At 58.1% G+C, this 12,339-nt stretch overlaps 1 protein-coding gene and 1 long non-coding RNA gene across 12 annotated transcripts in view; one reads left to right on the forward strand and one right to left on the reverse strand.

Annotated features, from left to right (window-relative positions):
* Positions 1-268: 268 nt before the first annotated feature.
* Positions 269-12,339, reverse strand: part of FOXP4 (forkhead box P4) — a 53,530-nt gene continuing 41,459 nt past the window's right edge. For 7 of the 11 annotated variants that reach the window (XM_072833084.1, XM_072833079.1, XM_072833078.1 and 4 more), the window contains 10 exons: positions 12,016-12,120; positions 11,122-11,209; positions 9,978-10,061; positions 9,679-9,886; positions 9,521-9,597; positions 8,564-8,665; positions 4,967-5,088; positions 3,382-3,448; positions 2,684-2,853; positions 269-2,226 (listed from right to left, as the gene is read on the reverse strand). In XM_072833084.1, coding sequence (XP_072689185.1) covers positions 2,079-2,226; positions 2,684-2,853; positions 3,382-3,448; positions 4,967-5,088; positions 8,564-8,665; positions 9,521-9,597; positions 9,679-9,886; positions 9,978-10,061; positions 11,122-11,209; positions 12,016-12,120 — 1,171 coding nt within the window. In that variant the 3' untranslated portion in view covers positions 269-2,078. The remainder of the gene's footprint in view (positions 2,227-2,683; positions 2,854-3,381; positions 3,449-4,966; positions 5,089-8,563; positions 8,666-9,520; positions 9,598-9,678; positions 9,887-9,977; positions 10,062-11,121; positions 11,210-12,015; positions 12,121-12,339) is intronic. The other 4 variants (XM_072833085.1, XM_072833083.1, XM_072833081.1 and 1 more) reach the window with 1 other exon arrangement.
* On the forward strand, positions 1,899-5,986 carry LOC140637047 (uncharacterized). Its single transcript, XR_012034290.1, has 4 exons — positions 1,899-2,595; positions 3,112-3,205; positions 4,028-4,118; positions 4,326-5,986. It is a non-coding gene; the product is annotated as an uncharacterized lncRNA (long non-coding RNA).

Genomic DNA, 12,339 nt, shown 5'->3' on the forward strand with positions numbered 1-12,339 from the left:
CGGCAAGAAGGAATTGTGGCTTTGGGAAAAAACAGAATGACCCACAGAACCTGGGTTAGGAGAAAATACCAGAGAACGTGGAGGACAGTGGAAGAGGCGGGCAGGAGGAGCAGAGAGGTTGGCGGGGCCCCTTCCTGGCCCACTCACGCATTCCCAGAGAGCGCCCCTAGGGTTCCCCGCTGTCCACCAGGCCTGCTGCCCTCGGCCCCCCAGAGCCATCTTTCCACTTTAGTGTCCTTCCCCCCTCACCTTGGTGACACACGCAGGGCCCGGTGAATAGAGGACGTTTAATATTTCTGTGCTGGTCAAACAGAACACAGGTGGGGAGTACACAGGGGAGGGGGCGGACGGCCCCCTGCCTCTTAGGAGGGGTGGCTTGTGAAGGGGTGTATGTGGGGAGGGGGTTCTTGGGAAATAGTCCAAGGAGTCTTCTCAGCAAAGGGGCCTGGCCTGGGGTATCATGAGCATCCAACATACCCAGTCCTCGGCCTAAGTTGGGGTCCCCCATAGGGGGTCTGTGGAGTCTCACTTTTTTTTTTCCAGCTCCTTTGCTGGAATCCACACTCCCAGCGTGATGGGGGGACTTGGTCCTAGTGAGGGGTCTGCAGAGCCCCCAGGAAGCAGCCCAGGGTTGGGACTCGGGCTCAAGGCCCACGGCCCGAGGAGATGGGAACCCCTTGGGATGCTGAGGGCAGCACATCTCCTTCCCTCTGCCCTCATTCCTTCCTCCAGGCTGGCCAAGAGCAGAGTTGGGGTGAGCAGAGCCCCCAGCCTCTACTGAGTCCCAGGGTCCTCGGGGTGGGGTGGAGGAAGGGTGGAGAGAGGGTCTGGGCCACCAACAGACACTGTAAACTTTGGTTTAAAACAATAACTTAAGTGGAGGGAGGGCTTCCAGCCTGGGGCCAGGGTAGGGAGCAAGGAGGAGCAGGGGTGTGGGAGGCGACAAAGGAAGAAGCCAACAAAAAGTTTTGGTTTTTGCTTCCGGCATAAGAAAGGTCTTTGGTCATTGGTTTAACTGGGGGGTGGAGAGGGGTCAGGGAGGGGTGCTGAGGGAGGGTGAGAGAGAACTACAATGGGGGACCTGTAGGCTGGGGGTGACCTGTTGGGTCACAGAAGCCACCTGCCCCTCAAGCCTGGTTTCTGCCTGGCCTTTGCTGTGACAGAGGCAGGATGCTCCTGGGTGGCACCAGCGTTGCCTGTGACGCCAGCTCCAGCCTCAAGGGCAGGGCGGCTCCCTTCAGCGGCGCCCCCTCCCTCCGTTAGTCCACCAGGCACAGACCTCTCTGTGAGGAGGCCGGCCCTGGGCCTCTTCCTCTGCTCCCCAGTGTGGGGCACCCAGGGAAGGGGGTAGCGGCTCAGCTCAGCCTGGGCTCGGTCTTAGGTCCAGGGCAGAGGCTGGAGCCAAGCAGCCTTGCTCCCACAGATCCCCACAGGGCACACAACTTGTCCCGCCCCAGCTGCAGCTTGCCAGTGGGCACAGCTGAGGGGGCTGGTGCTCTTGGGGGGGGGGGTGGTCTGAAACTTCAGCTCCCCCGGCCCTACAGCCTGGGCCGGGGTGGGAGCTGGGGGCAGCGGGGAGATTTTTTCACAGTACGGAAAAGGAGGAGGAAGGGAGCACAAATTAGGAAGGTGGGGGGCCTCTGGCCAGAAAACACTGCCAGAGCCAGGTGCGAGGGGCCCTGGGTTGGAGAGGGGTGGCTTAGCCCCGCCTGCGGGTCTCCATGGCGCTGAGGGGCCCTGTAGGGGAGAGCTGGTGGGGGAGGAGGGCCCTGCTGCTGCTGGTGGTTGGGGGGAGGCGGTATTCAGATGTAGGGGAGGGTCTGAGAAAGGGTCTGGGCCCTCCGTGTCCTCTGCCGGTCCCAGACCAGGGGTTATGTGTCCCCTCGGGGGCGGGCCTGTCCCTGCCCCCCTCCCCGAGCGTCTGTCAGTCAGGTCACATCGGGAGTCGCTGGCCCAGCCCCCCAATCTGAGTCCTGGAAGTGCCTTGAGGTTTGGGCGGGGCTGAGGAGTGGGGGTAGGTGGGGCCTGGGGTCCGGAGGGAGGGGTCTCACCCCTGCCCCGCCTGCCCCTAGAGGCCCTTAGGACAGTTCCTCTCCTGGCAGCTCCTCCTCAAGGTCCCTGTCTTCAGGAGGCCCCGCAGTGCTGGGGTTGGGGGGGCCCAGGGGCGGGCCTGGCCGCCTGTCTTCCTCTGCCTCGGCTGGCTCCTCTTTCACCTGCACCTGGTGGCTGTGACAGAAGGGATCATGTGGGTGTCCCAGGGGCCTTCCCCTGCCCCCCCCCAACATCCAGAAGGTCAGAGTGCAGTGGGGTGTCCCCAGCTAGCCTCCCCAGCTCATCCCTGAGCTACTGAGGCCTTAATTTTAGGTCTGATCTCCCCAGGAGCTTTTCTCTGAGGAAGGGGAAGGCTGGAATGGACGGAGGTTGCCTCTGGTCAGGAGGAGATGAAACAGTGGGAAAGGAGAAGAGGAAGATGTCATTGTGGAAGGAGAGGAATGAAAGGGGGAGGAGGAGGAGAGTAAGAAGGGAGAGAAGAGGGAGAGGCGCCAGGAAAAAGGAGGGAGAGAGAGAGAGAGATCACCAGTCCTGGGAAGACAGGTATGTGTGTGTGGGGGGGTTTGAGATGGGGATCCCACCTGCAGGGGCATTAGGGGGGGCACTGGGGGGGTCCAGGCCATGTGCTCACCTGTACTGGGACGGGGAGAGGCGAGGGGGGCTGCTGCTGCCATTGCTGGGCAGTGGCTCAACGGGGGCGCCCACTTCGTCGTGGCTGAGGGGCAGGAGGCTGCTGGCGGAGCCCGGGTTCAGCATGCCAGGGCTGTTGAGGAGGGGGAAGCTGCTCTCGGCCAGGGCAGCCTGGAGGGCACAGGGTTGGCCCTGTCAGCCGGCTCCAGGCAGTCAGGTATATCCCTGCCCCCACCCCCAAAGAACCTCCAGGGAGTCTATGTGCTGATCCTGAGAGCAGATCTATCTCAGGGACTCCCCAGCCCACCCAGGCCTGGCCTTTCCAACACAGCACCCCCCCCCCCCCCGCAAGGCCAGATCATGACCCTGACTGGCCTTCTCCCAGCTTTCCTGGGAGCTTGGACCCAACCTATCCCTATCCCTTCCCAGGAGACAGAAGACCCCAGAACGACAAGCCAGGGAACACCATTGGTTATGCCAACCAATGCTCTCCTTGCTCTCTGGACCGCCTGAAGCAGCAGAGGTGGGGGCTGAGCCCTGAGTCGGGTGGGGCAGAGGGCTGGGGTTTGGGCCACCCAGGGCGGCCTTCACCCTCCTGGCCCTCCTCTGACAGATGGGCCCTCGGCGGGGGACAGGGGGTGAAGGTCAGTGTGTGGGGGCAGGAAAGCAAGGGGCTGGCTCCGGCCAGGGTGCACTCACCTGGTAGCTGGCATTAAGTGCTCCGTAACTGAGGCCCGAGATCATGTTCTTCACCAGGGTGGGGCTCCTGGAAGACAGAGAAGGCTGTGTTGGGTTCATTCATTCACTTGCTCCTCCTTCACGCCCTCAGCCTTACTAGGCCCTGCTCTGTGCCAGGGCCCATTCCATTCATGGTCCTAGGAGGCTGGAGCAGGGTCAGTGCTGTCTGCCAAGTCCCTGTGCACTCCATCTTACTCAGCCCTCACGTTGACAGGGCACAGCACATATGGACAGCCCCCTCCACGCGTCCAGCGCTGGGGCTCTCAGGGGCTCTGGAGCAGGTGCAGTGTCTCGGAGCTGGCAAGTGGGAACGGGGATCCCTCCTCATGCCTGTCTTCCATCACGCTACTTCACATCTGCTGTCTAGATGTTCCAGGGTTCACCGGGTCCAAGCTAGAGCCCCAAGAGTCCTGTATCTGTAACATCCACACCATCTTGCCATCCCGAATTTTGGGACATCTAACAGCTGCGCATTCAGCAGGTCCTTGTGTGCTCTGCACCAGAGACTTTTGTGCACAGGAAGGTGTGTAGGAGTTGGGTCCTGTAAAGCAGTGGCTCAAGGCTGCCCCTCTCCCATAATGATTAATCCTTTATTCCCCATTTACAGACAATCTAAGAGAGGTGAAGGAACTGGCCCAAGGTCACACAGCCAGTGAGAAGCAGAGGTGCACCGGAACCCAGGTCTTCTGACCAAGTTGGTAAAGAGACATACCAGTGCTGTGACTAGTATGTGTGTATAGGGGGCACTCAGAAGGAGATGGCTTTCTTCCCTTTTCCAGGCCACCTTCCTATATATCCCCTACCAACCGCCTGGCAGAGAGAGGCTCTTTTCCCAGGAGGATCTTTGAGGGGAAACGGCACCCACAGAGGTACCCAATCTAACTGTCCGACTTCTCTCCTCCCAGCAGGCCTCTGGACAAGCAGCACAGGCAAAGAAGGGCCGCGCGTCAGGAGCACATGGGGTGGGTAAGAGACCCCTGGAAGCCAATGGGAGGTTTCCGCCCTCTCCCAACTTCCTCAGTTTCCAATGAAAATGCTGCTTGCTACAGCAGAACATAAAAGGTGGGAGTTCAGACACCCAGCTCTGCCAGGAATCTGCTGTGTGACCTCCCCCCCAGCCCCTTGCCCTCTCTGGGTCTCTTCTCCCTATAAAACAAAGAGGTGGGACCTGGGGACCTCAGAGATGAGCTCATCCTGTGAGGAGACAGGGGAGTATGGCTCTGGGGCTGGCAGCCACCTCACCAACAGCCATACTACCTGGCATCCACCCGTGTTCCAGCTCTGGCCATGGCTACCCTCAGTCTCTGTGTCTCTCTGGTGGCAGTCCCCCCCTCCCCCCAGCTCCTTCCCTCATTTAGACATAGGGACAGAATAAGACATAAACGTCCACCTGTCACTCTCCTGGGTTCTTGCATCCCTTTTCTCCGCACCCCACCTCCGAAGTGGGAAGGACGAGGGTACACAGGGGTGTCCTGGTGAAAAATGGGGTGGGTGGCCCAGTCCATGCCCCAGGTGAGTAACCCTGCTCAGGGCTGAGTCCACATACCCTGTCATCTTTGGCGGCCTCCGCTTCTGATACTCTCGTTCGTCCACAGTCCACACGGCGCCCTTGACGTTCTCCACACGCACGAAGCACTTGTGCAGGCTGAGATTGTGCCGCACAGCATTCTGGGGGTGGTGACAAGGTGCATGCTCTGAGCAGGTTTCTCCACCCTCTCCGGGCTCGGGTGGGTGCAAGGGGCAAAGCACCTGTCCCACCTGTCCCACCTGGTCCCACTCCCCAGGCCCAGGGAGGCTGGGGCTGTCTCAGTGAGGAGTCCCAGCTGGGGTTGGGGCTGGCAGGCAGGCCTCTCTCCTGCCCACCACCCAGGGACTGCAGGGTCTGTCAGGGTCTTCATTGCCACAACCCATTTTATGATCCAGTCCCCTTCTCCCTGCCATATTTTGGAAAACTCTGCCTACCAACTGAACACCACCTAGGTAGTAATAATTTGGTTCCCCCGGCAGCACTGATCAGACACATGTTGCTGTCACTTGGGGGCTCCTGGTCGCCATGAGCCTGCACTTGGGCCCTGGCACATCAGTGAGCCTGGGACCTGTTATCTCAGGTGCATGCAAAATTTCTATGAGGCTTTGGAAGTTCTGGAAATAAATCAGGAACTCTCACTGCAAGCCTCTCCAGCCTCTAGGAGTATGGGAGCCATGGCTTTGAGAAGAGACAGCTTAAGAGCATGAGGTAGACAGCAGGCCTCTCATACATACTTGTTGAAATACACTGGGAGAAAGGAGAGCATGGATTTAGTAGCTGTGAGGCAGGAAGAGGAAAGAAGAGAGAAGTCACCTTGTCGCTCCCACCTCCTTCTGGTGGAGTGACTTTAGGAATTGAGGCCATCTGAATTGTAGGACACTTGGGCGGGTTGGGGGGAGCTTGGCCCCATTCCCTCCAGGGGGCCTAGATGAGGGCCCTGGCCCACCAACTCCTGCCAAGTCCCTCAGTCCTGTCCCTGTACTCTCCTCTCTCAGCTTCAGCCCCACCCCCCACCCCCGCCATTCCTGTCCCTGTTACCTGTCCTCCCACAGTCTCCCCCGCCTTGTCCCCATCCTTGTCTCCTCTTTACATTTCTAAACGGGGAAGAAAGCCGGCAGGGCGGGCAGCTTGTGCCCCTGGAGATCCCCTCTCCCTCTCTCCCTTCCAACTCTTGCCACTTGCAACTGGCCCGATTTCATTACCAATTTTAATTTGCCTCTAATTAAATCCTGTGTATTTTTCCGACTCGCTTGCTAATCCACGAGGGAGGCGGGCGGCTGGAGTGGAATCTCTTGGAGCGATAATTACAAAGGGCCTAATCACGCCGGGGCTCCTGCCTCGGAATAAATTTGCCCGCATTACGGGGCTCCGATCCTCCGCTTTGCAAATGAGAATGACCCCAATTTCCGAGGATGGCCTCACCGGGGCTTTTTTCCCTCATTTCGAAGCCTGATTCGTGATGAGAGACTAATTCGTTACGCTGAAACATTAACGGCAATTTAAGGGGTCTGGCGGGGGCTGCGTAAACAAAAGGACAGGCCCACAACACGGGCCCTGGGAGGGGATGGACACAGGAGGAGGGCTGGTGAGGACCATCGGCTTGGCAGATGGCAGCTCTGTCCCTGGATGAATGGCAGCTGGCCCGGCCCACACTGGCTCCCGACCCTGCTGCCCTGGTCTGAGGTGGACAGCATCTTGGAGTGTGGGCCAGAAGGGTGAAAGGAGGAGGACAAGAGGAGGAAGAGTTGAGAAGAGGGACCTCAAGGGGCAGATAAATGGGTGGTTGGTGGAAGGTGAACAGTCAGGTGTAGACAAGGATACATTTCCCAAGGAACGTGAATGAAGCTTGGCTGCAAAAATCCTGGAGGTCAAAGTGGAGCTCAAGCTGAGCTAGATCTGCTGTGCCACAGGGAGGGAGGGCACAGGCAGTGCTCCAAGTGGCGGAGGCAGCGGCAGAGCACCACCAACTGGGAAAGTCACCTGCTCATTCAGCTAGTGTTGAACCAGGACCCTATAGGAGGTGAGGGGAGGTGGACATGAACACCCGGGAGCAAGAGACACACCACTGGGATGACCCTGGCTACCAGGCAACCATGGACTGTAGCATAGAAGGTCAAAGGGGCTCGGCTAACCGGGGATTCAGGATGGTCATTGAGGGGTTTGTGCAAGTCACCCACACTAGCTCTTTCTGATTGCAAAAAAGGAGAGCAGGGTGGTACAGTTAAGAGAGTACGGGAATGGAGGGTAGGTGGGTGAGTGGCACTCTGCCCCCAAGAAGGAGGCTGTCTTATGGGGAGCGAGGCTCTATATTCTCATCCCGACAGGTAGGGGATTAATCTGCATTATGAATACAAACATTAGATGAAAATTGTAATGATCCTTTATGTTTGTATAGGACTCTATCATTTTTTTAAAACCTGGTATGCAATCTGGTCTGGGGGTTGGAGACTGGACCAGGTGGTCCCAACAAGGCCCTGCGGGCTCAGGGAGAGGGCAGGACTGTGGTTGGCAGGAAATGACATCACTCACAGCCAATCAGAGCAGCTGTCCCAGCCTTGAAGCCTCTCTCCCCAGCTTTGGGAATTATGAAGGGCCGTGGAGCAGTCTCTCCTGCTGCAGTTAGCACATTTCAGGGCAGAGGAGAGGGGGCCCTATGCAGACTCCACCCCATCGGGCACTGGTGGTGGGGATGGGGCCTCAGTGACACTTGTTGAAAGCCAGCCGCGTTGCGCGGCGGTAGCCGGTTTTGCTGCAGTTTCTGAGCTGGCCAGCAGGGGGACTCAAGAGCCAGGGATCCAATTAAGGTCCTGAGCTAAGTACTCCTTCCCAGGTGTCTAACCTTCCCCTCAGGGCGCCAACACTCCCTTCACTTTCCCTCCACCCCCACCCCCATTTAAATATCACTTTCCACTCTGCTGCACAAACCCTAATATTCTCACCCATCAGACAGACACACGGACACACACATCCCTCCCATCTTGGCTATGGGAGAACAAACGGCTGAGCGCCCCAGTCCACATCTCCGTGTCCCATTTTTGTAGGGTCCCTCCCTTCCCTGCCTGCGGTCTCCTGAGTAACATCTATGGCCGAAGGTGTTGAAATGACTAATTGGATGGAGACAATTATCTTCCTGCCGTCATGGCAGAGCTGGGGAGAGAGTGGGGGTGCCTGATGTTGTGTCCCCAAGCACAGTCCACAGGTCTTGTTTGGCCCATCCCTGTGTCTGTTCATCGCACCCCACAGCTTCCAAACATGCACCTTCAGCCAAGGTACCCAGACCCTTAGGGTCTCAAGAGGGTAACCCAGACCTCCCTGACATGCTCGGGCATTACTGGCTCCCTGAGGTCCTACTTCATGGGGCTTATGGGGGAGCACTCCAGGGAAGAGGAGGACTTCTTCCCAGAAAGAAGGCAGCAGAGGCTGGAAAGAAGGGGCTATTAAGAGGCAGTTAGAGAACATCCCATAGCCCATGCTGAAATGGGGTGGAAGGGCCCATGGTGCAGCCCAGTACCCCTCTAAGGGGACTAAATGTTACGGAGCCTTGGTCTCAAAGGGATGTGGAAATGTCTGAGAGTGACTGGGGCCCCTGGACAAGGAGGAAGGAGCAGGCCTCACCTTCCAGGTGGCAGTGTTTCTCCGGAAATAGGCGAACATCCTGGTGAACCAGTTATAGATCTCATTCAGGGTCAGCTGCCTGTCGGGGGTTTCCAGAATGGCCTGTGGGCAAGAAAAGTGCAGAGGGACCCTCTGTCTGGGCTTTGAAGGGTCACAGGCCTGAGGTCTCTCCCTTCTGCCTGGCCCCTGACTCCCACCCTGAGAACAGAGGACACCCACTGCAGAGGCCTGTAGACAAGTGGACTGGTGGGTATTGTCGATGCCCCGAGGCAGGCAGGCTGCTTACAGCCCAGCCAGAGGCCAGAGGAAACGCAAGCCTCCAGGGCTCTGCACTTGTGTGAGGAGCAAATGAATTCCTTCACAAGAGAAACTGGCCTCAGAGGAGTCCCTGCCCGGGAATGGGCATGAAGCAGTACTCTCAGGAGGGAGATGTCCACAGGGTGGGGGCTGTTTGCAATTTATCCTGATTTTGGCAAAGCACACCCAAAGCATGAGATGGGGTATGTGTGCATGTATGGGAATACGTGTGAGGACATGTGTGCCTGTTCACGGAGATCAGAGCAAGAGGACAACTGTGTAAATGTATGTTCATATGAATGCGATGTGAGCATTAAGCACGTGTGTATGAGAGGGTTGGGGGGGGCGGGGAGAGAGAGGCAGCAACCGAGAGTGACCATAAGTCTATAGGAAAACAGTCTCTTGGGAGCATATGTACATGGGAATGAGGCTGAATGACACAGTGGGTGTGGGTCGCAAAAAACAGTGCGCATGCCCTCAGAGACACGTCTGCATGAGCATCGCGTAGACTCAAATGGAACCTGTGTGAGAGGGTGTAAAGCTGGGAAGGAGAGCCATGTGCCAGCCTCCTCCGGTCCCAGGACCCTTGCGGAGGCTGGGACGCTGAGCTGGGGGTGCAGCCTGTGTGCCCTTCCCACCCACTCTACCTTCCATGCTCACCTGGCGGATGAGGGAGGCGTAGGTGAAAGGGGGCCTGACATCGGCATTCTTGTAGAATTCATGATTCTGGGCCAGCTCTGGGGGAGATAGGCAGAGGATGAGGTAGCCAGATGGGGGGTCCAGCTTGGGGGGCAAATGACCCTCCTGGCAATCCTTACCTGAGGAGATGGGGGAGCAGAACTTGTCACTGCTCCTCCGGCGGGCGGGGCCTCCACTGTGCAGGGAGGCAGAGCTGAGGCCAGGGGGCCGAAGGGGGGTGACAGGAGCAGCAGCCGAGGTGGGGGGGTGCACGAGACCATCTGGGAACGAGTCTGCTGCAGAGACGGTCACCTTGGAGAATGAGGAGGAGCCAGGGACCGGGTTCAGCTGTGAGCAATGGGGAGGGTGCTGAGACCGGCGCCAAGGGTGGGGGTCCCAGGGGTCCTGGGAGGGCCGCAGGGAGAGGGGAATCACTCACTGGCTGGCTGAAGGGCTTGGGCTCGGAGGGCCGCATGTGCAGATGAGCCATCATGGCCTGCAGCCTCTCACTCTCCTTGGCGAGCTGTGGAGAGGTGGGAGGTGGGCAGGGGCTGAGCCCCGGAGGTGTCCGACCCTCCTCCTCCTCTACATCCCACCTTTCCCCACCCAGATACCCAAGATAACCCTTCTTCCCCCCACCGCTCTCCTCAGCCTGGCCTATCAGTCCCTGGCTCCCTCTTGTCCCCTGCTCCTGGAAGGCCTCAGCTCTGCCCTGCCCCCTCACACCCTCAAGGCCAGGGCCTGGGGTTGCCTGCTCTGGGAAGCCCTCCCTGCTTCTCCTCCAGACTGTGCATCCCAGGCTCGAGCTCAGTAAGCTGCTGAGCTACAAGTCAGGGGCCTCCTTGCTAACAACACATGCCTTTTCTCTCCATCGAAGGCAGAGGCTGTGGCTGAACAACACCCAAGTTCAGTGGCACTTATGTGTGAGGGTCCTCGCGCAATGAATGGAAACACAGGAATAGATGAATGATTCATTCACCCCCATTCATAAATTCAATAGGTCTTTCACAACTACCCTCTCAGGGCAGGGCACTCTGCTAGGTACCAGAGAACTGGGTAAATGTTGTCCATCATGCTGCCTGATGGACTGTCCAGAGTACTGTGTGCTACGTAGTATAGACTCGGGAACCAGACTGCCTAGGTTCTGATCCCCACTCTGCCACCCACTGGGCTGAGTGACCAGAAGCCAAGTCACTTCACCTCTCTGGGCCTCAGTTTTCCATATCTGTAAAATGGGGATGATGATAATACCTGCTGTATTCGGCTGTTTAGAGGATTCCTTGAGTTAATATAGGGAAAGCGTTTAAGTCATCACCAAGCAAGTGCTCAACATGTTAGCTGTTGGTATTTTGATTGTTTTTATACGGATGCTGGTCTTCCAGGCCTCCCAGCAGATACACTCCCAACCTTGGTTTGCTCCTGAGAATCTAACTGCAATCACCTTGTGACCATGGCACTTAGGAGCAAGAAAGCACAAGATGACCCATCTCTGAGATCCTCAAAAACCCTCCTGGAAAGTCAGTGCTGAGGGGGTAGAGATCTGGGGGTCCCCACGTCCCTCCCAAACATGGTCAGAGCCGCACCTGGATCTCCAGCTGCTGTACCACCTGCATCTGCACCCGGCACTGGGCTGTGCTCCGGTCATCCAGGGCGTGCTCTGTGTTGAGGTGTCTTCAGGGGAGGAGGGGGCAGAAAAGAGAGACTTGGCCCGACTTTGCCTGCTGCCACCACCCTCCCATCCTCTGCTCCCATCCCATGCTCCCATCTCCTGCCCACAGCCTGAAGAGCAGACAGACCAAGAGATACAAAGGGAAAGAGGTGGGGGGAAAAAAAAACAGGGCAACAGGGCAACGGGAAGCCGCCTTCTCCGCCTTCTCGTCAGCCTCCTTTTGATGTCTTTGCTAAAATCCCAGCTACAGAGAGATCTAATTGCAAATGAACTAATTAAGTAAACCTCTGACGAAGCGTGAAAACAATTTGTTTGACCCTGATGCTGCAAGGGTCTGGGAGACAGCGGAGTTAATCAGTCAGTGACAGAGCCTGGCACGGCTGTGGCAGCTGGCCGCCTGCTGCCAGCCGCCTGGCCGCCTCCCACCCTGCCTGTCCACCGGTCTTCCGGCTTGTCACTAGGCCATCAGTCTCTGGCTGAATCTGGGGGAACCTGGGGAGGGCGGTGGGGGCATCCTGTCCTGCTTCTTACACTCTCACCCTGCAGGGCTCTGACAGCGAAGGGATGGGGTTTAGGAAGGCTGTTGGTTCCCTCGATATAGATGGGTAAGAGGGTGGGGGTGGGGATCAGGGAGCTGGTGGGGGCAGGGAAGGAGCTAGGCTAGGCACCCCAGGGGTGAGGACAGCAGGACAGCTGGTGGCTGAAGGCCCAAGAAGGGGCAAGCTAGGTGGCAGGCTGGGGGGTAATGGGCCCTATGGAAAGGTTTTTGTTCGGGGGGGGTGCAGTGGAGAATTAGGGTGACACCTACTTGATAAACTGGCCCAGGTCTTCACACAGGGTCTCACAGCCTGGCCACTTACACTCTCCATGTCCGTAGAGGGGGTGGGAGCCTGGCGTCTCCTCATGGGAGGAGCTAGGAGAGCATGAGGGAGGCAGTGGTCAGGGACCCTGAAGACCCCAACAGCCCTAGGTCCAGCTCATAGCTTGGCCTGGCCCTCCCATTGGTGACATTTCTTTCCCTAATATGGGATTCCCAGAGGCCAACAACAATTATGTGTGCCCTGGGAGAGGGGTAAACTTCAGGGCCCTGAGCTCCACCTCCCTGCCCCCCCCCCCCCATCCAATCCCTCAC

The sequence above is a fragment of the Canis lupus genome, chromosome 7 (assembly GCF_048164855.1).
Source record: "Canis lupus baileyi chromosome 7, mCanLup2.hap1, whole genome shotgun sequence".
Taxonomy (NCBI): Eukaryota; Metazoa; Chordata; class Mammalia; order Carnivora; family Canidae; genus Canis; species Canis lupus.